The sequence below is a fragment of the Stegostoma tigrinum genome, chromosome 4 (assembly GCF_030684315.1).
Source record: "Stegostoma tigrinum isolate sSteTig4 chromosome 4, sSteTig4.hap1, whole genome shotgun sequence".
In the NCBI taxonomy this organism is placed as follows: domain Eukaryota; kingdom Metazoa; phylum Chordata; class Chondrichthyes; order Orectolobiformes; family Stegostomatidae; genus Stegostoma; species Stegostoma tigrinum.
The window spans coordinates 81,179,880-81,207,348 of NC_081357.1; the positions used below are offsets into that span (position 1 = coordinate 81,179,880).

The 27,469-nt window shown below is 42.7% G+C and overlaps 1 protein-coding gene across 1 annotated transcript in view; it reads left to right on the forward strand.

Annotated features, from left to right (window-relative positions):
• slc30a2 (solute carrier family 30 member 2) overlaps positions 1-10,676 on the forward strand; it is a 93,218-nt gene extending 82,542 nt beyond the window's left edge. Inside the window, exons 7-8 of the mRNA XM_048531260.2 lie at positions 3,164-3,298; positions 5,202-10,676. Of these exons, the coding sequence (XP_048387217.1) occupies positions 3,164-3,298; positions 5,202-5,347 (281 nt within the window). The 3' untranslated portion in view covers positions 5,348-10,676. The remainder of the gene's footprint in view (positions 1-3,163; positions 3,299-5,201) is intronic.
• Positions 10,677-27,469: the final 16,793 nt, after the last annotated feature.

Sequence of the window (27,469 nt, forward strand, 5' to 3'; positions counted from 1 at the left end):
CATCAACCTGTCTCGTGATTTCCTCAAAGAACTCAATAAGATTTGTAAGGCATGACCTGCCCCTCAGAAAGCCATGCTGACTCCCTTTAATCACGCTATGCTTTTCCAAATAGTCATAAATCCTATCCCTCAGAATTCTTTCCGAAACCTTGCTGACCACAGACGTAAGACTGACTGGTCTGTAATTTCCAGGGATTTCCCTATTCCCTTTCTTGAAAAGAGGAACAACATTTGCTTCCCTCCAATCTTCCGGTACGATTCCCGTGGAGAGTGAAGAAGCAAAGATCTTCACCAGCGGCTGAGCAACCTACTTTCTCGCTTCCCGGAGCAACCTAGGAAATAATCTGGTCTGGCCCTGGGGACTTGTCAATCTTAATGTTTGCCATAATTTCCAGTACATCAACTTCCTCAATCTCGATCTGTTCAAGCCTGTTTTCTTGCTCCTCAAAGTTCTCATTCACAACAAGGTCCCTTTTCTTAGTGAAAACCAAAGCAAAATACTCATTTAGGGCTTCCCCTACCTGCTCTGACTCCACGCACAAGTTCCCTACACTATCCCTGATCGGCCCTACCTTCTCCCTGATCATTCTCTTATTCCTCACGTATGAGTAAAATGCCTTTGGGTTCTCCCTAGTCCTTCCTGCCAAGCCTTTGTCGTGCCCCCTCCTGGCCCTTCTCAGTCCTCTTTTGAGCTGCTTCCGAGCAAGCCTGTAATCCTCTAAAGCTGTGCTAGACCCTTGCTTTCTCCAACTTACGTAAGCTGCCTTTTTCTTTTTGATGAGAAGCATCTCTGTTCCCGTCATCCAAGGCTCCTTAATCTTAACCCTTCTTACCTGTCTCAGAGGAACAAATTTATGCATCACTCACAACAACTGCTCCTTAAACAGTCTCCACATGTCTGTTGTGCCCTTTCTATGGAACAATTGCTCCCAATCTGTACTTCCCAACTCCTGCCTGATAGCGTCATAGTTTCCTTTTCCTTGGTTAAATATCTTCCCCTGGTAACTGCTCCTTTCCCTTTCCATGGCTATGGTAAATGTGAGGCTGTTGTGGTCACTGTCGCCAAAGTGTTCTCCCACCACGAGATCTGACACCTGTCCTGGTTCATTGCCGAGCATCAAATCCAAAGTAGCCTCCCTCCTCGTCGGCCTGTCCACATACTGAGTAAGGAAACTCTCCTGAACACACCTGACAAAAACGGCTCCATCCAAACCATCTGCACTAAGGAGGTTCCAATCAATATTGGGAAAGTTGAAGTCACCCATAACAACAACCCTGCTATGTTTGCACTTTTCAACAATCTGCTGGCCTGTGAGTTCTTTGATCTCCCTACTGCTATTTGGGGGTCTGTAGAAAACCCCCAATGAGGTGACTGCTCCCTTGCTGTTCCTAACTTCCACCCATACTGACTCAGTCGATAAACCTTCCTCGGCAACCTCAGCCCATGCCACCTCCGTAGAGTTCTTTCAGCCGCCGTTATACTGTCCTTGACCAACAAAGCCATGCCTCCCCATCTTTTACCACCTTCCCTGACCTCAATGAAAGATCTAAACGCTGGAACCTGCAACATCCATTCCTGACCCTGCTCTAGCCATGTCTCCGAAATAGCCACAACATCGAAGTCCGAAGGTACCTATCCAAGCTGCAAGCTCACCTGCCTTATTCCAGATACTCCTGGCGTTAAAGTAGACACACTTCAATCCAGCTTGCTGTCTGCCAGCACACTCCTGTGACATGGACACTCCTGTCCATGTCCTCCCTATGCTCATCCTCCTGTGTACTAGGACTACACCTCAGTTTCCCATCCCCCTTCTGAGCTGGTTTAAATCCACCCGAATAGCACTAGCAAATTTCCCGCCCAGGATATTAGTGCCCGTCTGGTTCAAGTGAAGACCGTCCTGTTTCTCAAGGTCCCACCTTCCCCAAAATGAGCCCCAATTGTCCATGTACGTGAAGCCCTCCCTCCTGCACCAACCCTGCAGCCACATGTTCAGCTGAAATCTCTCCCTGTTCTTTGCCTCGCTACCACGTGGCACGGGTAACAAACCAGAGATAACCACTCTGTTTGTTCTAGCTCTCAGCTTCCACGCTAGCTCCCTGAAATCCTGCCTGACATCCCTATCCCTCTTTCTACCTATGTCAATATCATAACTAGTATCATAACTAGTTGGGTAGGATCGTTTAGTAGAATTACTTTATGGAGTGTCAGCAGCACTCTGGAGCCCTTTCTGGTTTAGATGGTCACAAAACAGAAATGTTCCCAGACTGACCAATAATTATTTGGGCAAATCAAACAGAATTCAGTACAATTTCGCTCAACTCTGGCCTCATAAAGAGAAATAAGAAAATACCTATGTATTCTACCTATGTTCCTAACTGATTAAAAGCAGAGGTTCAAAATGCCAGAGAGGTGGTTATGAGCAAGTATTGTGTTCAGAGATTTATGTTGGTATGGGGCAATAAATAAACGAGAAATTTAAAAACAATAATTCAAGCAATATACAATATTAGAAGTGCTCAATACCTACACTCATGGCATTACAAACAATGGACAGTGATAATCCTGCTCAAAATGCCAGTGTTGGAGGTGATGGTGTGCGGTGTTTTAGGTGCTGACACTGAGTTCATGCCAACATAGAAGTGACCACTGAGTGGAAGATTTCTTGTCTACTGACTGGAGCAGAATAACCTATTTTCTTATTTCTCTTTATGAGGCCAGAGTTGAGCGAAATTGTACTGAATTCTGTTTGATTTGCCCAAATAATTATTGGTCAGTCTGGGACATTTCTGTTTTGACACCATCTAAACCAGAAAGGGCTCCAGAGTGCTGCTGACACTCCATAAAGTAATTCTGCTAAACGATCCTACCCAACTAGTTATGATACACTGATATTTGGTGAAGTAAGGAAATGTCCATAAATGCTTACACTGTAATGTGTGAAAATGCTGAAGAATAGAAAAAAAAATCAGAAAGAGCTGATAAACTGAGGACTCATTACAGTGAACTTATTAATATGGTCAATTGATCAAGCTGCTTGGGTCAGAAACCTAACTTATATTGTGATCATTTTAGAAGACAAGGCTATTTCTTTGCATCACTTCTTACTTTTAACAAATCTTTTTCTTTGAAATAAATAAAACAAATCCTACTTCCGTTGTTTAGGTACCCCAAAAGGAATGGACTTCAATTCAGTGAAGGAGGTTCTTCTCTCTATTAAAGGAGTGAAAGCCATGCATGGTCTCCAGCTCTGGGCACTGACATTAAGCCAGCCTGTGCTTTCTGTTCATATTGCTATTGGTGAGCAATGCTGTAATGACACTCTATTACCATTTAACTTTATCTTTCTATTTAGATATGAAACATTTATCAGCATGCAACCATTCAAGTGTTTATTAAGGTGATCATTACCATGAGAAGCTTTATTATTTCTTGTCCACATTGGTTTGGATGTGCCTTCTGGCTTCAAATCAGCAGAGACAAAGGATGTGCTTGCAGGTGTAAATGTGTACATTTTTCGTCTCAACTCCAGGATACCTCTGCAGGAGTTCCTCAAAATCATATTCTAGGCTCAACCATGTTCAACTGATTCATCAATGACCTTCCCTCCATCTTAGGGCTAGAAATGGGATGTTTACCAATGACTGTACAACGTTCAGCTCCAGTCATGACTCCTCAGTATGGAAGCAATCCATATTCAAATACAACAAGATCTGGCCAATATCCAGGCTTGGGTTGACAACTGGCAAGTAAGATTTGCAGTATACAAATGCCAGACAATGTCTATCTCCAATAAGGCACAATATAATCATTGACTATTTGTGTTACCATCACCAAATCACCAACTGTCAATATCCTGGGTGTTACCACTGACCAGAAACTCAACTGAACTCACTATTTAAGCACAAGATTGGCTACAAGAGCATTTCAAAGGCCCGATTACTGTGGCAAGCAACTTACCTCCTGATTCCCCAAAGCCTATCCACCATCTGCAAGGTACAAGTCAGAAGTGTGATGGAATATTCCCCACTTGCCTAGATAAGTGCAGCTCTAAAAATACATCCAGGATAAAGCAACCCACTTGATTGACACCGCATCCAAAAGCATACACTCCCTCAACTACTGGCACTCAGTAACAGAAATATGCACTACTTACAAGATGCAATGTAGAAATTACCAATGATCCTTACATAGCACCTTCTAAACCCATGACCACTTCCATCTAGAATGACAAGGCAGCAGATACACAGGAACCCTACCAATTACAAGTTCTCCTCCATCTGCAGAACATGTTGATTTGGAAATCTATTGGCGTTCCTTCACTGTGACTGGTCAAAATCCTGGAATTCCTTTCCCAAGGGCATTGTGGGTCTACCTACAGCACAGGGACTGCAGTGATTCAAGAAGGTTGCTCACCACCACCTTCTCTAGAGTAACTAAGACAGTCAATAAATTGCTAGCCAGCCAGCAACACCCACATCTCATGAATAAGTACATTTAAAAAAGGAATGGATCAGTGTTCCTTCTAAATGAGTTGAGAACTTCTGCCACAACCACTATTCTGACATTCACAACCTACTAGGTGAGAAGGGTTTCTCTCATATCCCCTCTAATCCTTCTACTGATCGCCTTCATTTTTCTCCCCCTGTTAATTGACTTCTCTATTAAGGGAAAACAGGTCTTCCCTGTCCTCTTTATCCAAGTCCTACATTATTTTGTACCCTGGATATAAGTCACGCCACAGCCTCTTCTTTTCAAATCAAAACAACTCCAACCTGCCCAATCTTTCATCAATTTTCAAGCCTTGGCAACACAGTTGCAAATCTCCTTTGTAAAATCTTTAGACAATATGTCTCTCCAGTAATGTTGTAACCAGAAAATGTACAGGATCTCCAGATGTGTCCTAACTGCTGCTTATTATAGTTCCTGCATTACATTCTCATTTTTGTATTCGACACTTTGCCTAATAAAAGAGATGACAAAAAGCGATGATATTTTTTAGTATCAACAGAACAAATTATATGATAATATGTTAATCAGATTAATATCATTTAACAGTTCTTTAGATGAGGTTATGTCTTTAAACAAATGTGAAATATTACTTTAAAACCTGGTGAGCTGAGGAGTTTGGGGAGGTAACCAGAGGAACCTGCAAACTGAAACAACTGTTGCCTTTCCATTAATTGTGCTCTTACCGTTACAGAGGAGAATGCAGATGCGCAATCTGTGTTGAAGGAAACCACAGAAATCCTTCACAGCAAGTTTACCTTCCACACCACAACAATTCAAGTGGAAAAATTCTCGGAGGACATGCTAGATTGCAGTCAGTGTCAAGACCCAAAAGACTAAGATTTCTTTCAAATTTAAAATCCCAGGAGGTGCCATTTGTTGTTGTGTTGTACACCTGTCTGTGTATTTTACAGGATTTTGAAAGATCTACTCAAGATTATCCTACCACAGGGTACTGAAATAAATAAACAGTGTGAAACTTCAATTTCCCTCTGAAAAGCAAAATAAAAGGAAAAGCTCAGAAGGGGAGATCAATTTATTTTACAGTGAGTCACAATCTTGCTGTGAAATTACCCAACTCCAAAGATGAGCAAGTTAGTTGGATTGTAATATTGCCCATACTGTTCAGGGATATGCAGGCTAGGTAGGTTAGCCATGGGAAACGCAGGGTTACAGGGAGAGGTAGGTGCTGGGTCTGGGTGGGATGTTCTTCGGAGGGTTGGTGTGGACCTGTTGGTCCTAGTGGCCTGTTTCCACACTATAGGGATTCTATGATTCCATGAACTCAATAAGCCTTTCATATTTCTAGGCTGGGATCAATAGTTCAGTACAGGTTTAACAACTCTCAATAGGTCATATTATGTTAGTAATTAGGCATAACTAGGGGAAGGACTCATCCAAGATCTGAGAATTAGACGTTCTGTTATTTAACCAAGTTACAAGAGCAGAATTCTACTGAGGCCCTCTGAATGCTGCTGTTAGGCTGAAATTGGGTTCAGAAGTCTTCACTATCTGGGGAACAATTCCTGGGTGGAACAATTAATTGTCAGAGGGCTGGCTGTTAAAGCTGGAGGGCTTGCAGAGGTTCTCCAGTTTGAAAACAGCAGCAGCAGGGTGCTGTGTTGGGTAAGTGAAGGAATGGAGACACCCACTCTCCAGTATTTTCAAAAATATATGAAAATAATAAGGTTCAACAACCTGACCATCATTGCTGTTAAGGAGTGTCTTGGGGAGAACTTTCACATGATAGCCTGCTACTGATTCTAGGTGGGCTGTGAGGGCCAATCAGAGTCAGCATTCTTTTAATTTACCTTTCATTAACTGTTAGCCTTGTAGTGGGTAGCACTATTACATCACCATCCCATCTCGAGGAAAATGGTCCAGGATGGGGCTGGGGCATGAAGCAAGGCAGCCAGCTTACCAAATTTCTTACTGCTGCAGCTGCAAATTTCTTAGTCCCTGTTCGTTTCAATTCGCTGTCAAAGTGGGAGTGAAGGATAGAAAAGAAAAAGTACAGCACAGTATAGCCTGTCAAAGATTCCTGTTTAGCTATTAATTTGGCATGTCTGACTTGATTTGAATCAATAATTTCTGTGTATGATATTTAGAATACCCATTTCTATAAACAGGACCTAATGAAGCTTGTACAGGATAAAAATATACTTTGTAAACTGGTTAAAGAGTACGTTATGAATAGTGATAATCCAGAAGAAGTTACTAAGGTTTTAATTATAGAGACAAAAAAATGTATTTCCTGCCACTAGGCAATACAAGCTGGATGCAAGGAATGATCAAAATTAGGCCTTGGAAATTTTGTGAGTAATTGAAGTAATTCTGACTTCAGAAAGATTTCATCAACCCTTAACCCATTCTTATACAGCATTTTGACAGAGAGTGCATAGGCTGGCTGCCCTGTAGGCAGCATCCCTCCAATGAAAGGACATGGACAATTTAAGAAGAATGAGGGCTTCATTTGAAGGTATTGATGTATTTCATGCAATGTTTCAAAGAAATTCTGGTTGAAAAATCCTTTGTAATTGAGGGGTCGGAGTGAAACTTGGAAATGTACACTTGATAGATTGGGAGGGTGGAAATACTCTGAACATTCTTTGCGCTTAATAGTTGAAGTATACTTAATAAGACTTAGCAGATATGTAAAGTCAGCAGTTAGAAGAAAACACATCATCGTGTTACATCGTAAACTCAAAAACTGTTGCAAATCATTTTCATTCACCATAAATTCAAAATTCTCAAAAACATCCAATTGTAACTAGCAATGAGACTGTAAGCAACGGCTTTGTGGCAGAGCTATGAGGAAAATGGCATCACAGCTCTGCTAACCTTCAGGCAATTTGATTCACTTCACTTCAAGAAATGGCTAATGGCATTGACCACTGCAAAAGACTGTGCCTCTGACAACATTATGGCAATCGTACTAACAACTCATACTCCAGAACTGTTTGCACCCCAAACTGTTCCAGTATAGATACAGCAGAAGCATTTACCCCACAATGTAGAAAATTGCTGAGATAAGTCCTTTCCACAAAAAGCTGGACAAATCCAATCCAGCTAATTATCAGTCCATAGGTCTACTCGCTCATCAGCAAAGGTTTGAAGGTTTGTCAACAACGCAATCTAGCAGTACTTACTTTGCAATTACTTGCTCCCTAATGTTCAGTTTGGGCTTTCCCAGGCCCACACAATTTCTGACCTATTACAGACATGATCCAAAGTGGACAAAGAGCAGAATGCAAGAGAGGAATTGAGGGGGACTGCCCTTGACACCAAGCAGTATTTGCTGAGAATGGAAATCAAAAAATACTGGCGAAACTGGAGTCAGTGAGGATCAAGGGGAATAATCTCTGCTGGTTGGGGTCACACCGAACACAAATTGTGGTTGTTGGAGGTCAATCATCTCGGCCATAACATATTTTTGCAGAAGTTCCACATGATAGTGTCCTAGGTTCAACCATCTTCAGCTGCTTCATCAATGATCCTCCCTCCATTATAAAGTCAAATGTGGGGATGTTCACTGATCATAGAATCCCTACAGAGTGGAAGAAGGCCATTTGGCCTCTAGAATGTACACTGGCCCTCCAAGGACCATACCACCCAGACCCAGACCCACCCTATCCCTGAAATCTTACATTTCCAATGACTAATTCACCTAGACTGCACATCTGTGGAAACAATTGACAATTTGGCATGACTAATTCACCTAACCCACACATCTTTGGAATACGGGAAGAAACCACAGCATCCAGAGGAAACTCATGCAGACATTGGGAGAATGCACAAATTTCACACAGGCAAGCTGCCTGATGCTGGAATTAAATGCGGGCCCCTGGCACTGTGAGGCAGTTGTGCTAACCATTGTACTAACCCAATGATTATTGCACAATATTCAGCACCTCAAGTATTGAAGCAACAAATATTGGACAATAATCAGTCTGGCTGATAAGTGGCACTTGTGCCATCAAGCACCAGACAATGATCATCTGAAAAAAGATAATGTCCAAACATTGCTACTTTACATTCAATAGCATTATTACCTATAAATTCGTCATTATCAGCATTCTGGGCTATTTTTGACCAGAAACTGAACTGAATCAGCCATTTGGATGCTGTGCCTACAAGAGCAGATCAAATGGTTGGAATTCAGTGGCAACTAACTCATGTTCTGACTCCCCGAAGCCTGCTGCTATCGACAGATCAGAAGTCAGGAGTGTGACAGAATACTTCCCACTTGACAGGAAAGATGCAGCTCCATTAACATTCATCAAGCTCAACATCATCCAGGACAATGTAGCCCATTTGACTGGCACCTCCTTCAACACACAGCAGCGGTAGTGTGTGCCACTTTCAATATGCATTGTAGCACTTCACAACCACGCCTTGGACAGCACCTCCCAACCTGTGATATCCAGCACGTAGAAAGGCAATGGCAGTAGGTACTTAGAAAGTCATCACTTACAGGCTCCCCTTCAAGCCACACACCAAGCTATCTTGGAACTATTGTTTGAACTTGAATTGTTGCCATATCATCACAATCACTGGGTCAAAATCCTGTCATTCTCTCTCTAACAGAAGTGTAGGTATATTTAGTTCCCAAGGATTGCAGTATTCAAGAGGGCAGAGTACTACCATCTTCTGAATGCAGAATACTGAATACAGAGTTAATGGCAGGATTCTCGGCAGTGTGGAGGAACAGTGGAATCTTGGGGTCCACATCCATAGATCCCTCAAAGTTGGGACCCAAGTTGATAGGGTTGTAAAGATGGCATATGGTATGTTGGTTTTCATTGGCAGGGGAATTGAGTTTAAGAGTCGTGAGGTTATGCTGCAGCTCTATGAAACCCTGGCCAGACCACATTTGGAATATCATGTTCAGTTCTGGCCACTTGATTACCGAAAAGATGTGGAATCTTTAGAGAGGGTGCAAAGGAGATTTACCAGGATGCTGCCTGGACTGGAGGGCAGGTTTTATGAGGAAAGGTTGAGGGAGATAGGGCTTTTTTCATTGGAGCAAAGAAGGATGAGAAGTGATTTGATGAATGTTTACAAGATGATGAGGCAAAGATAGAGTGGATAGTCAGACACTTTTTCCCAGGACGCAAATGACTATTTCAAGGGGGCATAATTTTAAGGTTATTGGAGGAAGTCTTGGCGAGATGTCAGAGGTAGGTTTTTCACACAGAGAGTGGTCAGCGTGTGGAATATGCTGATTGCAGTGGGAGTGGAGTCAGATACTTTAGAGACTTTTAAGTGACTCTTGAATAGGCACATAGAGGATAATAAAATGTAGGGTATGCAAGGTAGATTGATCTTAGTAGGATAATAGGTCAGCACAACATCGTGGGCTGAAGGACCTGTACTGTGCTGTACTGTTTCATGTTCTATGTTTTATGTACTATGTTCTTTGTTCTTTGGGGAAAATAGGAATGGCCTATAAATGTTAGCCTAGCCAGCAATGCCCATATTACATGTACCAATAAAAACTCATATTTCTCAGGAGTGCGATGAAGTCATGAGGAAAGCGTCTGCTCTTCAGGAGTGAGGTGGAACCATAAGGAAAACCTCTGTCCCACTAGGCTTTATGTGGAATTTCTAAAAACAATTAAATTTACTGACGGCCAAATCTGAGGCACAATTTCAGGAAAGAGTCCTGCAAAAATTTTAAGAGAGGTTTGAAAAGTTACACAGCCCAGCATGCTCTCAGTTTCATTTCAGGTATCTTTGAGGTGCTGAGAAAAGCCTTAGAACCGTGTCTGCATGGGTTTCCTCCGGGTGCTCTGGTGTCCTCCAACAGTCCAAAGATGTGCAGGTTATGTGGATTGGCCATGTTAAAATTGCCTGTAGTGTTCAGGGGTGTGTGGGTTATAGGGGGATGGGCCTGGGAGGGATGCTTCAAGGGGCGGTGAGGACTTGTTGGGCCGAAGGGCCTGTTTCCACACTGTAGGGAATCTAATAAATAAATAAATAAAATGTAGATCTTTATACGCAATTACTTAGAAATCAGGTGCAAGGTCTAATTTTTGCCTCACTGAACCAAATGTAGAATAGAATGACATGGACCTCAATAACAACTCTGGTTTCCTTTCTGATGGTTTGTGCTTCACTAAAAGCAGTTTAGAGTTTACATTGAACATGCATGAGAGGGCTACCAGCAAAGTGGGGGCAGTGGGGGTGGTGGGGGTGGGAGGTGATGAGGTGATGAGGTGATGATGATAGCCAATAAATTCTGTAAATGGATCTGCATACTGGGCGCAGTAGAGCAAGCATTTTCTTCTCTTCCCCAAACCTCAAGCTGAGAAAAAGCAAATACAACTTGTTAAACACCTAATTTACCTCATTTCATTAAACACCTTCCTTCCAAAGTGAAAAGATTTTGTCAGTGTTATCAATGGTCACAGTCTAGTGTTTACTTTTTAAATTCAGAAGAAATTAAACTGGCAGAATTATAAATTGTACAACCTTTGTCCATCTATATTGGATAATTATAAATTTGAATGCTTTCAAATTTACTTCTAATCAAGTGTAAGCAAGATCAAAGATTATTGTGGAGATGGAGGTACACAGCAGGCCAGGCAGCATCAGAGGAGCAGGAAAGGTGACATTTCGGGTCAAGACCCTTCTTCAGAACTGGGTCCTGACCTGAAACATCAACTTTCCTGCTGTGTTCTTCCAGCTCCACACTGTGTTATCTCTGACTCCAGCATCTGCAGTTCTTACTATTAAAGATTATTGGTTATGTTTATGTCGCTTCGATCTTTCACAGCCCCCGGGGTCAAGACACATAGAAAGCTTTGTGCTTTAAACCAAACTGTAAGAAATACAATGGCCATTATGTTCTTTCGTAACCTAACCAATTCTCACTCAGAGTTTTGCAAATTTTCTTAAAAGCAATAATCATGTAATGATGGCAGTAGCATTATGTACGTTTGAAATCCAAGGTTTATGGGAAGTGACTGTAACAATCAGTTACATTTGTGCACAGTTCTAAAGTGAACATCAGTAATAATTGTCCATAATTTTTTTTATTCAAACTTCACGCTGCTTTAATGGTTACATCAGATTGTTATTATTGTTTACTAATGTTTAGTAATGTTTACTAATCAGAACTAAAATCCTTGACTTTTTGTTTCTTTTTCCTACTTTCGGGAGAATAGCTTCATTCCCAAGTTTTATTCTAGCTAACAGCAAAGAAAGGATGATAATTGGAATCTTACTAATATGATTTCAATCAAAAAAATCAGCCATGATTTGTTTGCAGATACTAACTGCTGCTTTGTTGGCAAAGCTATTAGATTTGATCTGCATTCTACTGCAGTTTGGTATTTTCTCTGTTCAGTTCAATAATATTTTCCACACCTGTAAAACAAAGTATATATTTTACTTTAAATAGGACAACGTCTCCTAATAAAACATCAAATACTGCGACCACTATGTAATCTGCGAAAACAATGTACTGTCCACTTTATTAATTAACAACACAATACAAGATTAATCAAACTACTCATCGACTTTCTGAAAGATATAATACTTGTGTATCTTGTCTTGGTTTATTAAATAAGATTTATCATGGTATTAGAAAAGATACTATTTCTGATTAAAAAAAGGTTTGAAGCAATCATTCATGCTTTAACATTTATAACAAACTCCATGAAATTGACTTCCCAAAAAATGGGTACACTTTAAAAATAGATATAATATTTCTTTAAAAAACCTAAGAGTGCAGTTAATTTAGTGCGTTGATGATTCCAGTTTGCAGCAACCTTTAAGAATGTTTGAATGTTAAAAATTTCCAAATCCAGAATGGAGTGGTCCAATATCCCTCAGGAGTGTCATCTGACATTAGACCAACTGTGTAACAAATTGTGAACTTACTTTTTAATATTCCTATGATTTTGACTCTATTGTTGGGATAAGGCCAGTAGGATTGCTTTAATATTAGAGATTGGTGGGGGAAGGGAGAGAAGATGATTTATGAATAAGGTTCCCTTGCCATTTAAACTAATGATGTGCCAAATTGTAAAAGTGTCTTAAGGGTAGCCACAATGGAACTTCGTGGGTGTCAGCGCAACTGCAGCAGTCCTATTGATCTATTCATAGAGCTTTATGCAGTTCAGTTCTTAATATGGTCTGACCAGTTTATTAGTACTTGAGTGAATGGGCACCTGAAACTTTAGGTGTGTGCTGCAACTATAATATTTTGGAATCCTGCTATCTGAATGAATCCTATTAATAACGCATGTAATATTGTGCCTTTGTATACCAGTAATTTTTTTCATATACCTCCTTGGGAAGTAAACCCATTGTAAAATAAAAGCCTACCCAAAAAACTATATCATAAAAATAGATTTAAAGAAATGTATACGAGACAATGAGGAGGTGAAAAAGATTAATAGTAATGTGTTTGAAGATGAATGTTAAACACCTTCACACTCTTGATCATCTTCCCATTCTACAGCAGATATTTTAAACATTCATGCTAGACTGTGAAAAATGTATTGTCTGTTATTCAAACAAAACATTAGCATGAATGTCCAAGTGCTCACACTAACAGAAGGAAATGGGCACGTGACAGAGAGGTAGAGATTTTAAAAGATGAAAAACTTTAAATAAATACACACAGCCTGTCAATGAATGCCATATAAAAAGGATGTATTGCATTTATATACTGTTTTCCTTCATGAACTCAGGATCCCGTTGCTATTACAGTCAATTATGTGTCCTTGAAAAGTATTGATGCTATAATGTGGATACTGTGTTAAATGATATACGAACTATGGAGCAGTGGTGGTTGCATTTCACAGCAGAGCTTTAAAAAAATGTTCTCATTTCCCTTTTCTTACAAATTTGCAATACAATATTTATATTATCAGATGAGATATCAGTTTGTTCTCAACACTGACATTAGGTCAATAAGAACTGTGCATGGGTACCTTTGGTGGCTCTACACCTTCCACCCTCCCCCAACTCCTACCCTGCAAAAATCTTCTCACTTAAAAACTGATTGTTACAGTCACTTCCCATAAACCTTGGATTTCAAAGGTCAACAATAGCAAATGACTGTGGACCTGAACCTAAATCCCACAATCCTAGATTACAATATTAAACGCATATCTATATGAGTATTTCATCACATTTCTGTTCTTTTGGAGATACGTTACAGTTTTATCTTGTGGTAGATGGTAGTAGATTAGTCTTATCAAGGTCACTACATTTTATTCCTGAGTACAAAGATGATGAGAACATTTTTTAGGTCATATTAAATTGCACTGTTAGAATTTAATCATTGAATAGTAGTTGCTAAATTCAACAACTGGTCCACCAATCACTAGTCCACCAGTCCTAGATTTAATTGTTAGTGTGTAAGTAAAAGGAGGTTAGTCATTTTGTGGGTCTGGCAGTATCTGAAGTGTTAAATGGTGACCCTTGAAGGCAAACCTCTCTTTCTGTAGATATTGCCGGATCTGTTGAGTATTTGATTCTTTTTCTGCTTTTAATACAAATCTCCCTCATCCACAGTACTTTGCTGATGCCTAGTCATTAATACCTAAATCAATATCTCAGAACATGATTAGTACTTTTACACGCACAATGCACACACAAGAAAATTCTTAGCTCCATGTGAACCCTTCCCATCTTATTTCATGTCACCCTACAACTAAAATTGATTCCTTTTGTTCCACATGTATCTAAGTAACTTCTTATTCAATACATTTCTGCTATTTGCCTGATATACACTAACATCATATAGAAGTGTAGAGGGTGCACATAATCTCTTCAGATCAACTGTAGTTCCAGATTATCGTGTGGATCCAAATAGATTGTTAACAGCAAAATCATAGATCCATAAGAACGTAATTCATTTTGTATCAAAGTAAGGCATGTAATTCTAATGTGCACATTGACATCACTTCACTCTGTGGGACAGTATGTAATATTCCACAGTATAGCTCCACTGCTCACATGCACAAATAGAGACAATACTCCCCAAATTTTGCTTGTTTTGGTTAAATGGAAGGACAATTTTATATCTCTTTTATATTTTACTTGAGGTTTTAAAGCTTCTATTGTATCTTGAAGTTCCTATAGCAAGAGACAACAAAATTATTGATCACTACTGCCTAGGCAAGGTCTTTATAGATTGGGCATTTGAGGATGCAAATGTATAGCCTCCAAGTTCCATCAGAAATAATGTTAGTTTTAACGAAAGCTTTTACAACCATTACCTTATTTTGGACAGTTACTGGGAAATCTGAATTAGTTCTCATTTCAACAAACAACTAATTGTTATAGAAGAAAACTTCTGGAAGCTTGTAAAATGAGACCATTACACTAAGTTAGGAAGATATAATGCATGTAGATGTGATTAGAATTTATTCACAAAATATTTACATGGTGAAACAAGTTTAAAAAAAAGGGAATCAAAATGAAATTGAACTCGGGGTTGCAGTCAAAACAAGAACTGGAATTTAGTTTGTATGCTTTACGAATGTTCTTGTCTGATGACAACAGTGTGAATTTTATGTAAGTGTGCATTTGTTGTGTATAGTTTTCCATCGAACACAAAATGGTCTAATTCTACTGAAGCCAGTGTTCTCTGCTGTGTTGTTTTGTAAATTGAAGCAAATATCCTTGTGTGTTTGTGTGAATATACATGTGCACAGAAGTGTTGTTAATCAGATGTCGTATGCTTTTAAAGCATTTTCATGTCAGTTTGAATGATTGCTCATAGTAGTCATTTTATCCATTATCATTTGCCAATGTTGCAAACCCAGGTGTGTGCATTCTGAGCAGTTGCGGGTTGATTTAATAAGTGTTGGACACAGGTTTACAATGTATTATTGTCACAATATTGTCTCTGGTGCCTCTTAGTATGAACGACTTTCATTAATGAACTGAAAAATATGGAATTTTTCAACTGTAGTTTATCTAGTGTGTCTCAAACAATGCATGAAATATAATTTAAATAAACATTTCATCATGTTTTATAGAGAAATGGTTACCCATTTGTTGACAAGACAGAAGATTCTGGTTAAGTGAAGCTTTGAGAAAGTAAAGTGTGCTTATCGTTTGCATGTATCACTGAAGAAAGCACTTTGAACTGACAAATGCTATGCATTACTTTCAGTGACATGACTGTTGGAGGGGCCTTTGTTTTCTCTTCTAATGTATTTCCCCTTACATCAAGATACAGACCAAAAATTTTTCGCTTTTCTCCATAAACCAACTAATCATTTCTCAAGTATGAACCTAGACAATTTGGGCAATTGTTCAACTTTGTGCTCCTGGAAATCAACAGCATTGTAATGTTGGAATGCCAAATAGAAACGTGTGTTGGTCATGTCTTCACACAAATTAGGAAACATACTCCTAATAAGTAAATGAGTGTAATGGAGTAAAATTCCAAGTTAGTTTATACTTCAGGTGTTTGCTTCATAATTCTGAATTCTAAGGCAATGGAAATTTTCCATAACCCACGTGCAAGGACAGTTGTTTAGAGTCATTGAGCCAGAGAGTAATACAGCATGGAAATAGGCCCTTTGGCTCAAACTGGACCATGCTGACCATGGTCAGAGATAATGGGAACTGCAGGTGCTGGAGAACCCAAAATAACAAAGTGTGAAGCTGGATGAACACAGCAGGCCAAGCAGCATCTCAGGAGCACAAAAGCTGACGTTTCGCGCCTATTCCCTTCATCAGAAAGGGGGATGGGGAGAGGGCTCTGGAATAAATAGGGAGAGAGGGGGAGGTGGACCGAAGATGGAGGGAAAGAAGATAGGTGGAGAGGAGAGTGTAGGTGGGGAGGTAGGGAGGGGATAGGTCAGTCCAGGGAAGACGGACAGGTCAAGGAGGCGGGATGAGGTTAGTAGGTCGGAAATGGAGGTGTGGCTTGAGGTGCGAGGAAGGGATAGGTGAGAGGAAGAACAGGTCAGGGAGTCGGGGACAAGCTGGGCTGGTTTTGGGATGCAGTGGGGGGAGGGGAGAATTTGAAGTTTGGGAAGTCCACATTGATACCAATGGGCTGCAGGGTTCCCAAGCGGAATATGAGTTGCTGTTCCTGCAACCTTCGGGTGGCATCATTGTGGCACTGCAGGAGGCCCATGATGGACATGTCGTCTGAGGAATGGGAGGGGGAGTTAAAATGGTTTGCGACTAGGAGGTGCGGTTGTTTATTGCGAACCGAGCGGAGGTGTTCTGCAAAGCGGTCCCCAAGCCTCCGCTTGGTTTCCCCAATGTAGAGGAAGCCACACTGGGTACAGTGGATGCAATATACCACATTGGCAGATGTGCAGGTGAACATCTGCTTAATATGGAAAGTCATCTTGGGGCCTGGGATGCGGGTGAGGGAGGAGGTGTGGGGGCAAGTGTAGCACTTCGTGCGGTTGCAGGGAAAGGTGCCGGGTGTGGTGGGGTTGGAGGGGAGTGTGGAGCGGACAAGGGAGTCACGGAGAGAGTGGTCTCTCCGGAAGGCAGACAAGGGTGGGGATGGAAAATGTCTTGGGGTGGTGGGGTCAGATTGTAGATGGCGGAACTGTCGGAGGATGATGCGTTGTATCCGGAGGTTGGTGGGGTGGTATGTGAGAACAAGGGGGATCCTCTTGGGGCGGTTGTGGCGGGGGCGGGATTTGAGGCATGCGTGGCGGGAAATGCTGAAGACGCGGTCAACGGCGTTCTTGACCACTGCGGGGGGAAAGTTGCGGTCCTTGAAGAACGTGGACATCTGAGATGTGCGGGAGTGAAATGCGTCATCCTGGGAGCAGATGCGGTGGAGGTGGAGGAATTGGGAATAGGGGATGGAATTTTTGCAGGAGGGTGGGTGGGAGGAGGTGTTATCTAGGTAGCTGTGGGAGTTGGTGGGCTTGAAATGGACATCAGTTTCTAGCTGGTTACCCAAGTTGGAGACTGAGAGGTCCAGGAAAGTGAGGGATGTGTTAGAGATGGCCCAGGTGAACTTGAGGTTGGAGTGGAAGGTGTTGGTGAAGTGGACAAACTGTTCGAGCTCCTCTGGGGAGCAAGAGGCGGCGCCGATACAGCCATCAATGTAACGGAGGAAAAGGTGGGGTTTGGGGCCTGTGTAGGTGCGGAAGACGTTCTGTTCCACGTAACCTACAAAGAGGCAGGCATAGCTTGGTCCCATGTGGGTACCCATGGCCACCCCCTTTGTCTGTAGGAAGTGGGAGGAATCAAAGGAGAAGTTGTTGAGGGTGAGGACAAGTTTAGCTAGGCGGATGAGGGTATCAGTGGAGGGGGACTGGTCGGGCCTGCGGGACAGGAAGAAGCAGAGAGCCTTGAGGCCATCTGCATGAGGTATACAGGTGTATAGGGACTGGACGTCCATGGTGAAAATGAGGTGTTGGGGGCCAGGGAATTGGAAGTTCTGGAGGAGGTTGAGGGCGTGGGTGGCGTCACGGACGTAGGTGGGGAGTTCTTGGACCAAGGGGGAGAAAATGGAGTCCAGATAGGTGGAGATGAGTTCAGTGGGGCAGGAACAGGCTGAGACAATAGGTCGAGCAGGGCAAGCAGGTTTGTGGATTTTGGGGAGGAGATAGGAACGGGCCGTGCGGGGTTGAGGAGCAATATGGTTGGGGCTGTGGGTGGGCAGTCCCCTGAGGTGATGAGGTCATGGTTGGTATTGGAGATGATGGTTTGGTGCTCGGGGGTGGGGTCATGATCAAGGGGCCAGTAGGAGGAGGTGTTGGAGAGTTGGCGTTTGGCCTCAGCGATGTAGAGGTCAGTGCGCCATACTACCACTGCGCCTCCTTATCTGCGGGTTTGATGGTGAGGTTGGGGTTGGAGCAGAGGGAGCGGAGGCCTGCCCGTTCTGTGAGGGAGAGGTTCGAGTGGGTGAGAGGGGTGGAAAGTTTGAGGCGGTTAATGTCTCGACGGCAGTTGGAGGTGAAGAGGTCGAGGGAGGGTAGGAGGCCTGGGGGTGGTGTCCAGGAAGAGGGCTTGTGTTGGAGGCGGGTGAAGGGGTCAGTGGAGGCAGGGTTAGGCTCTCGGTTAAAGAAGTAAGCGTGGAGGCGAAGGCGGCGGGAAAACTGCTCGATGTCCAAATGTGACTGGTACTCGTTGATGTGCGGGTGGAGGGGGACAAACGTGAGCCCCTTGCTTAGGACGCCCACTCAGGTAGTTCCAATTACCTGCATTGGGCCCACATACCTCTAAACACTTCCCACCCACTTATCCAATTTTTTTTTTTAGATGTGCTATTAGATTATTGTATAAACTGGGGGTTGAAGTTAGACAGACCTTAGGTTTAGGGTAAAATTTTGGCACAACATCATGGGCCGAAGAGCCTGTACTGTGCTGTACTGTTCTATGTTCTATGTACCTGCCTCAACCACTTTCTCTGGCAGCCCATTCTATACATATGCTGCTGTCTGCATGAAGATGTTGCCCCTCAGGTGCTTCTTAAATCTTTTCCCTCTCATCTTAAACCTATGCCCTGCAGTTTTCAATTCCCCATCCCTGGGAAGAAGACTACATGCATTCATCAAATCTATGGCCCTCATGATTTTATATATCTTAATAAGGTCACCCCTTCATTCTCCTATGTTCCAAGGAATAAAGTCGTATCCTGGCCAACCTCTCCCTATAGCTCATGTCTACTAGCCCAGGTAATATCCTTAAAAATCTTTGCACACTTTCCAGTTTAACTATGTCTTTCCTGTAACAGGTGACCAAAACTGTACACAATACTCCACAATACTCACAAATGACTTATACAACTATAATATAACATCCCAACTCCTATACTGCGTGTTTTGACCGATGAAGGCCAGCATGCTAAATGCCTTCTGCACACCTCTGCCCACCTGTGATGCCACTTTCAATGAACTATGTACTTGTACTCCTAGGTTTCTCCGCTATCCTATCCTCATGTATCCTCTTGGTTACTTCTTCGAAAATCTCTAAAAAATTTGTCAAACATGACTTCCCTCACACAAATCCATGCTGACTATCCCTAATCAGACATTAACTATCCAAATGTTGGTTGATTCTGTCCCTCAGTATCCTCTCTAATAACCTGCCTTCCACTGATGTCAGGGTCACTGGCCTGTAGTTCCTTGGCTTGACTTTTTAACCTTTCTTAAACAATGGAAATATTAACCAGTCTTCCGGAACTTTACCAGCAGCTAAAGATGAAGCAAAACAAGTGACAGCTGCTACACTACAGAAACGAAACGTGCTGTCTACCTGCACTGAGGTTCCTACATCATTCCAGTTCGCAGCTTTGAATGGGACTTGAGAAGTTTGTGCATCATTGAGAAAGAAGATTCAGAGTGACGTCTGACCCTCCCAGACCCGGGATCACCTCACTGGACTTGGAGGGCAGGCCTTATGAGGAAAGGTTGAGGGTTTTTTCATTGGAGCGAAGAAGGATGTGAGTTGATTGATAGAGGTGTACAAGATGATGAGAGACATAGATAGAGTGGATAGTCAGAGACATCTTCCCGGGCAGAAATGACTATTATGAGGGGGCATAATTTTAAGATGATTGGAGGAAGGCATAGCGGAGATGTCAGAGGTAGGTTCTTCACACAGAGAGTGGTGGGCATGTGGAATGTACTGCCTGCTGTGGTAGTGGAGTCAGATAGAGACTTTTAAGCAACTCTAGGGTAGACACATGGAGGAGAGTAAAATGTAGGGTACACAGAGTAGATTGATCTTAGTAGGATAATAGGTCGGCACAACATCACGGGCTGAAGGGCCTGCTGTGCTGTACAATTATATGTCCTATGTTCTTTTTCAATCATCTTCACATGGTCTTGCAAGCTAATGTGCTTATATGTAACATGGTCCAAATTCTAGTATGGGATGTTGCCATTTGCTGCCTATCCCTAGTTCCATTCGAACTGATTGGAACTACCCCATGACAGTCAATTCCAAAGTGCAATAAACATTGAACAATTAATTAGATTATCTTCTAATTCCAGATTATTTTGAATTAAAATTTCACCATTTACTAAAGCAGGATTTGGACCCATGTTCCAGAGGTTTTGGATTACTAGTCCAGTGACATCACCATCAGTAAAGTTATAGAAGGCGTCATTAAAGTGTTATCAAACAGCACCTGCTCAACAATAGTCTGCTGTCTGATACCCAGTTTGGGTTCTGCCAGGGTCTCTTAGCCCCGACTGCATTTCGGCCTTGGTTCAAACATGGATGGAAGAGATGAATTTCAGAGGTGAGATGAGATTGACAGCCCCTTGACATCAAGGCTACTTTCGACCTGGTGTGGCGTCAGGGATCCCTAGCAGTTCTGGAATCTGTCTGTACTGGGGAAAACTCTCCACTGTTTGGAGTTGTACCTGATACATAGGAAGATAATTGTGGTTGTTGGAGGTTAGCCATCTCAGGTCCAGTAGATCCCTGCAGACGTATCTCAGGGGAGTGTCCTCCCAACCATCTTTAGCTGCTTCATCAATGCCCTTCCCTCCATCTTAAAATCAGAAGCAGAGATTTTTGTGGATGATTACAAAATATTCAATACCATACGCGATTCCTCAGATACTGAAGCAGTCCTTGTTCAAATACATCAAGATTTGGACAATATCCAGGCTGGGCCAACCAAGGCAGGTAACATATACCACACAAATACCAGGCAGCTACATGGGAACAGCATCACCACTTGCAAGATCCCCTCCAAGCCACTCACTATCCTGATTTGGTAATATATTGTTGTTCCTTCCTGGTATTGGGGAAGATGAAAGATTTAAAGATATTATCACTAGACTTGATGGAGACCCAGGTAACGTTCAGGGGACCCTGGTTTGAAACCCACCATGGCAGATGGTGAAACTTGAATTCAATAACTATCTGGAGTTAAGAGTCTAATAATGATCATTGCCGAAAGTCAGGAAAATCCATATAGTTCACAAGGGCCCTTTAGAGAAGGAAAGTGCCATCCCCACTTGTTTGGCCTACAGGTGACTCCAGGTTGACGCCAATGTGGTTGAGTCTTAAGTGCCCTCTTGGCAATTAAGAATGGATGGTCAAGCCAACAATACCCACACCCTGTGAATAAACAAAAGAAAAGTCTTGGGCTCTGTATTTAAGAATGGATATGTTAGCATTGAATGGGTCCAGAGGACATTTACAAGAATGATCCTGGTGATGAAGGTCTTATTATATTAGATGTGGTTAAGGATTCTCGGTCTGTACTTGATGGGATTAAGTAGGACAAGGTGGGCAGGGTCTGATTGAAGCTTACAGAATACCAAGAAGCCTGGATTGAATGGACTTGGAGAAGATATTTTCAGAGTCAGAGAGACTAGGATCTGAGGGCATAGCCTTAAAGTGAACTGATGGCCCTTTGGAAGTGAGATAAGGAATTTCTAATTTCTTCAGCCAGAGGGTATTGAATCTGTAAAACTTATTGCTGGTGATGTTGACGGGAGAAGGCGAGCAGATGATGGTCTTATGGTCTTATATGTACAGGAGGAAACAAAAGAATGGGGTCTCCCTATGAAGGGAGCGGCAGGAGAAAGGTTTACTGTGCCTGTGGACCCTCTGATTACTAGGAGAAAACAGCTAGCAGTGTCAGGAGGGCAACTTCAACCATCTGACGTTATATCTACCACCCCTTATGATTTTCGACAGCTAAGAGATGTAGACAAGTGTATAGGGGATTGTCAGCCTGACGAGGAGGCTCCACAAATATCCCCATCCTCAATGATGGATGAGCCCAGCCCATCTGTGCAAAAGACCTTCAGCCAGAAGTGCCGAGTTGATGATCCATCTCGGCCTCCTCCAGTGGTCCCCAGCATTACAGATACCAGTCTTCAGCCAATTTGTTTCACTCCATGTGATATCGAGAAATTTTTGGAGACACTGGATATTGCAAATGTTGTGGCCTTGATAACATCTGAAGGCTTGTGTTCCAGAGCCTGCCGCACTCCTAGCTAAGTTGTTCTAGTATAGTTACAACACTGGCATCACAGAAGTGAGGTGACAGTGACAGCACTTGACATCAAGGCTGTATTTGGCCAAGTGTGGAATCAAGGATTTGGGGCAAAACTAAAATCAATAGGTATCGGGGGCAAACTCTCTACTAATTGAATTCATGCCTGGCACGTAGGAAGATGGTCATCATTGTTGGAGTCATCTAAGCTCCAGGATATCTCGGCAGGAGTTCCTCAGGGTAGTATCCTAGGCCCAACCATCTTCCGTTGCTTCATCAACACTCAAGAAGCTGAAACACTGTCCAAGACAAAGCACCCACTTGATTGACACTACATCCTCAAGCACCCACTCCCTCCATCACCAACAGTCATTAGCAAGAGTGTATACTGCCTACAAAATGCGCTGCAGAAATTAATCAATGATCCTCTGACAGTACCTTCTAAACCTATGATCACTTCCATCTAGAAGGTGACAGGTATCAGATACACTGAAACACCACCACCTTCAAGTTCTCCTCCAAGCTACTCACCATCCCGGCTTGGAAATATATTGCTGTTCCTTCAGTGTTGCTGGGTTAAAATCCTGGAATTGTATCCCTAAAGGCATTGTGTGTCAACCCACAGGGGTGGACTGCAGTGGCTCAAGAAAGTAGCTCATCACCACCTTCTCAAGGGTAATTAGGGATGGGCAATAAATACCAGCCACATTTCACAAATGAATAAAAGTTGTTCAATATTTCATAGAATCCCTACAATGTGGAAACAGGCCATTCATTCCAATAAGTCCACACAAACTCTCCAAGGAGCATTCTATCCTGACCCACTCTTCTACCTTATCCCTGTAACCCTGCATTTCCCATGACTCATCCACCTAAGCTACACATCCCTGGACACTATGGACAATTTAGCATGGCCAATTCACCTAACCTGCACATCCTTGGACTATGGAAGGAAACCGGAGCACATGAAGGAAACTTACACAGTCTTTGAAGACTGGGCCTAGTAAGTGGAAAGAATGTTTTTCTTTTTTCCCAGGCAAATGAGATTGGAGCAGATAAAAAGCAATGAGTAATTCTCTTGACAGCTTGTGGACTTGCAGCTTTTTCAGATGCAAGGGCTCTAGCTTTCCCTGAGGCAACAGATACCAAAACCTTTCAAGCGTTCAAGGATTTAGTTAAGAAATATTATGACCACAAGCCTCCTCTAATTCTGAGACGTGATCATTACTACTTTGTGATTTGAGAACCAGGGAAACCCATATTGGGAGTTTCAATTAGGTCAGGTGAATGGCAAGTGACCATTGGTTTAACCTTAATGAGATGTTGAAAGACAGTTTGGCATTTGGTATTAATGATATAACCAGCAAAAGCACCTCCTAGCTGATGCCCAACTGAACTTCAAACAGGCATTGGCTTCATCATTGGAAAATGTGGCAAGTGGAGCATATGCATTGCAGGCTATTACATAGAACATTACAGCACAGTACAGGCCCTTCGGCCCTCGATGTTGTGCTGACCTGTCATACCAATCTCAAGCCCACCTAACCTACACTATTCCATGTACGTCCACTGAGGGAAGTGGACACCCTCGCCAATTTAACTGAAATTAGGAAAAGCCCCTTGAGCGGAGGCAATTTATGATCTCATTCAGGAGATATCCTGAACAGACAGACTCTAAGTCAGCCCAGAGCAAAACCCCAAAACAAAACCGAGCTTCAGCCAAATGGTTAAAATTTTATTCAGGATCCAAGCCAGCAAGCCTTTGTAGTTGATGCTTGTATGTGGACTTGAGACACAGGAATCCTACCAGACATTAACTGAGTAAGAGAATTCAAAGGCCAGTATCCAGGAGGGTGCACACTTTGGATGATCCACCTGCATCTGGTTTGGAACAGTTAAAATGCTTAGCAATATCCAAATCAGAACTAATCAAAATAAACATCTGTTTAAATAGCCAGCTGGTTCTAACAAAGGTCAATACTAGTTTGGCTGTTTCAGTGATCATAGAACCTATCTTTAATAAAATTCACCCAGGACTCCAACCCTTAAGTTTGTGTAAGGCCTTAGTTAGACTGAGAACCTATTAAGGATTCAACTTCTGTTCTGGTCTCTTACGAGAATTCCAACCTATTGCAGTAAAAAGCTCAAGCCCAAGCTTCATGGGTAAAGTTAGTTGAAGCAGATTCACTGGATTGCCTCAACATTTTTCAATTAGAAAATGGCTGCTTGACTGAAGTCCTAATTAAATACATGGATGTTTTTCAGGAAAGTCTTGGGATTATCAAAGCAGTCAAGGCAACCTTCCATGCTCACTAGGAAGCAGTTCTACAATTCTCCAAGGCCCATCCAGTGCCATTTGCCTTACATGCAAATGTAGAGGTAAAAGTAATGGAACGTAGCACATAGAACATAGAACATAGAACAGTACAGCACAGAACAGGCCCTTCAGCCCACAATGTTGTGCCGACCATTGATCCTCATGTATGCACCCTCAAATTTCTGTGACCATATGCATGTCCAGCAGTCTCTTAAATGACCCCAATGACCTTGCTTCCACAACTGCTGCTGGAAACGCATTCCATGCTCTCACAACTCTCTGTGTAAAGAACCCACCTCTGACATCCCCTCTATACTTTCCACCAACCAGCTTAAAACTATGACCCCTCGAGCTAGCCATTGCTGCCCTGGGAAATAGTCTCTGGCTATCAACTCTATCTATGCCTCTCATTATCTTGTATACCTCAATTAGGTCCCCTCTCCTCCTCCTTTTCTCCAATGAAAAGAGACCGAGCTCAGTCAACCTCTCTTCATAAGATAAGCCCTCCAGTCCAGGCAGCATCCTGGTAAACCTCCTCTGAACCCTCTCCAAAGCATCCACATCTTTCCTATAATAGGGCGACCAGAACTGGACGCAGTATTCCAAGTGCGGTCTAACCAAAGTTTTATAGAGCTGCAACAAGATCTCACGACTCTTAAACTCAATCCCCCTGTTAATGAAAGCCAACACACCATATGCTTTCTTAACAACCCTGTCCACTTGGGTGGCTATTTTAAGGGATCTATGTATCTGCACACCAAGATCCCTCTGTTCCTCCACACTGCCAAGAATCCTATCCTTAATCCTGTACTCAGCTTTCAAATTCGACCTTCCAAAATGCATCACCTCGCATTTATCCAGGTTGAACTCCATCTGCCACCTCTCAGCCCATCTCTGCATCCTGTCAATGTCCCGCTGCAGCCTACAACAGCCCTCTACACTGTCAACGACACCTCCGACCTTTGTGTCGTCTGCAAACTTGCTGACCCATCCTTCAATCCCCTCATCCAAGTCATTAATAAAAATTACAAACAGTAGAGGCCCAAGGACAGAGCCCTGCGGAACCCCACTCACCACTGACTTCCAGGCAGAATATTTTCCTTCTACTACCACTCGCTGTCTTCTGTTGGCCAGCCAATTCTGTATCCAAGCAGCTAAGTTCCCCTGTATCCCATTCCTCCTGACCTTCTGAATGAGCCTACCATGGGGAACCTTATCAAATGCCTTACTGAAGTCCATATACACCACATCCACAGCTCGACCCTCATCAACTTTTCTAGTCACATCCTCAAAAAACTCGATAAGGTTTGTGAGGCATGACCTACCCCTCACAAAGCCGTGTTGACTGTATTTGATCAAGCCATGCTCTTCCAGATGGTCATAAATCCTATCCCTCAGAATCCTTTCTAACACCTTGCAGACGACAGACCTGAGACTTACTGGTCTGTAATTGCCGGGGATTTCCCTATTTCCTTTCTTGAAGAGAGGAATTACATTTGCCTCTCTCCAGTCCTCAGGTACGACTCCAGTGGAGAGCGAGGATGCAAAGATCTTCGCAAGTGGCGAAGCAATTTCATTTCTCGCTTCCCAAAGCAGCCGAGGACAAAACTGGTCAAAATTTTCAGCACATCAACTTCCTCTATCTCTATCCATTCCAGCATGCACACCTGCTCTTCAAAGGTTTCATTCACTACAAAACTCGTTTCTTTCGTAAAGACAGAAGCAAAAAACTCATTAAGGGCTTCCCCTACCTCCTCAGACTCCAAACACAAGTTCCCTATGCTATCCCTGATCGGCCCTACTCTTTCTTTGACCATTCTCTTATTCCTCACATAAGTGTAAAATGCCTTTGTGTTTTCCCTGATTCCTTCTGCCAAGCCTTTCTCGTGCCCCCTCTGGCTCTCCTCAGGCCATTTTTGAGCTCCTTCCTTGCCTGCGTGTAATCCTCTCTAGCTGAACTTGACCCTAGCTTCCTCCACCTTATGTAAGCTACCTTCTTCCTTTTCACAAGAAGCTCCACCGGTCTCGTCATCCAAGGTTCCTTTATCTTACCCCTTCCTGCCTGTCTCAGAGGGACATATTTACTCATCACTCGCAACAACTGTTCCTTAAACAGTCTCCACATGTCTATAGTGCCCTTACCATGGAACAATTACTCCCAGTCCGTGCTTCCTAACTCATGTCTAATCGCATTATAGTTTCCTCTTCCCCAATTAAATATCCTCCCATTTTGCCTAATCCTCTCCTTCTCCATAGCTTTGTAGAATGTGAGGCAGTTATGGTCACTATCACCAAAATGCTCTCCCACCACAAGATCTGATACCTGCCCCGGCTTGTTTCCGAGCACCAAGTCTAGAATGACCTTGCTGTTCCTAATTTCCACCCATACTGACTCGGTAGGCAGATCTTCCTCGACAATGGAAGCTTCTGTAGCTGTGATACCCTCTCTGATTAGTAGTGCTACACTCCCTCCTCTTTTTCCCCCTTCCCTATTCTTTTTAAATGTTCTAAACCCTGGAACAAGAAGGCTAGAAAGCAAAGGAATTATCAGTTTGCAGAATTGGGAGCACCAGTTGTACTACTTGTGAAGGCCAGCTGAGTCAGTTCACCTTTGTGGGGATTTTAAACCAATGGTAAACCGCTTTTATCAATGGGATAACTAACCAGTCCTTTGCATAGAGAATTTATATGCCAAGCTGGTTTGGGAGGGTCGAGGAATGCTGTCCTT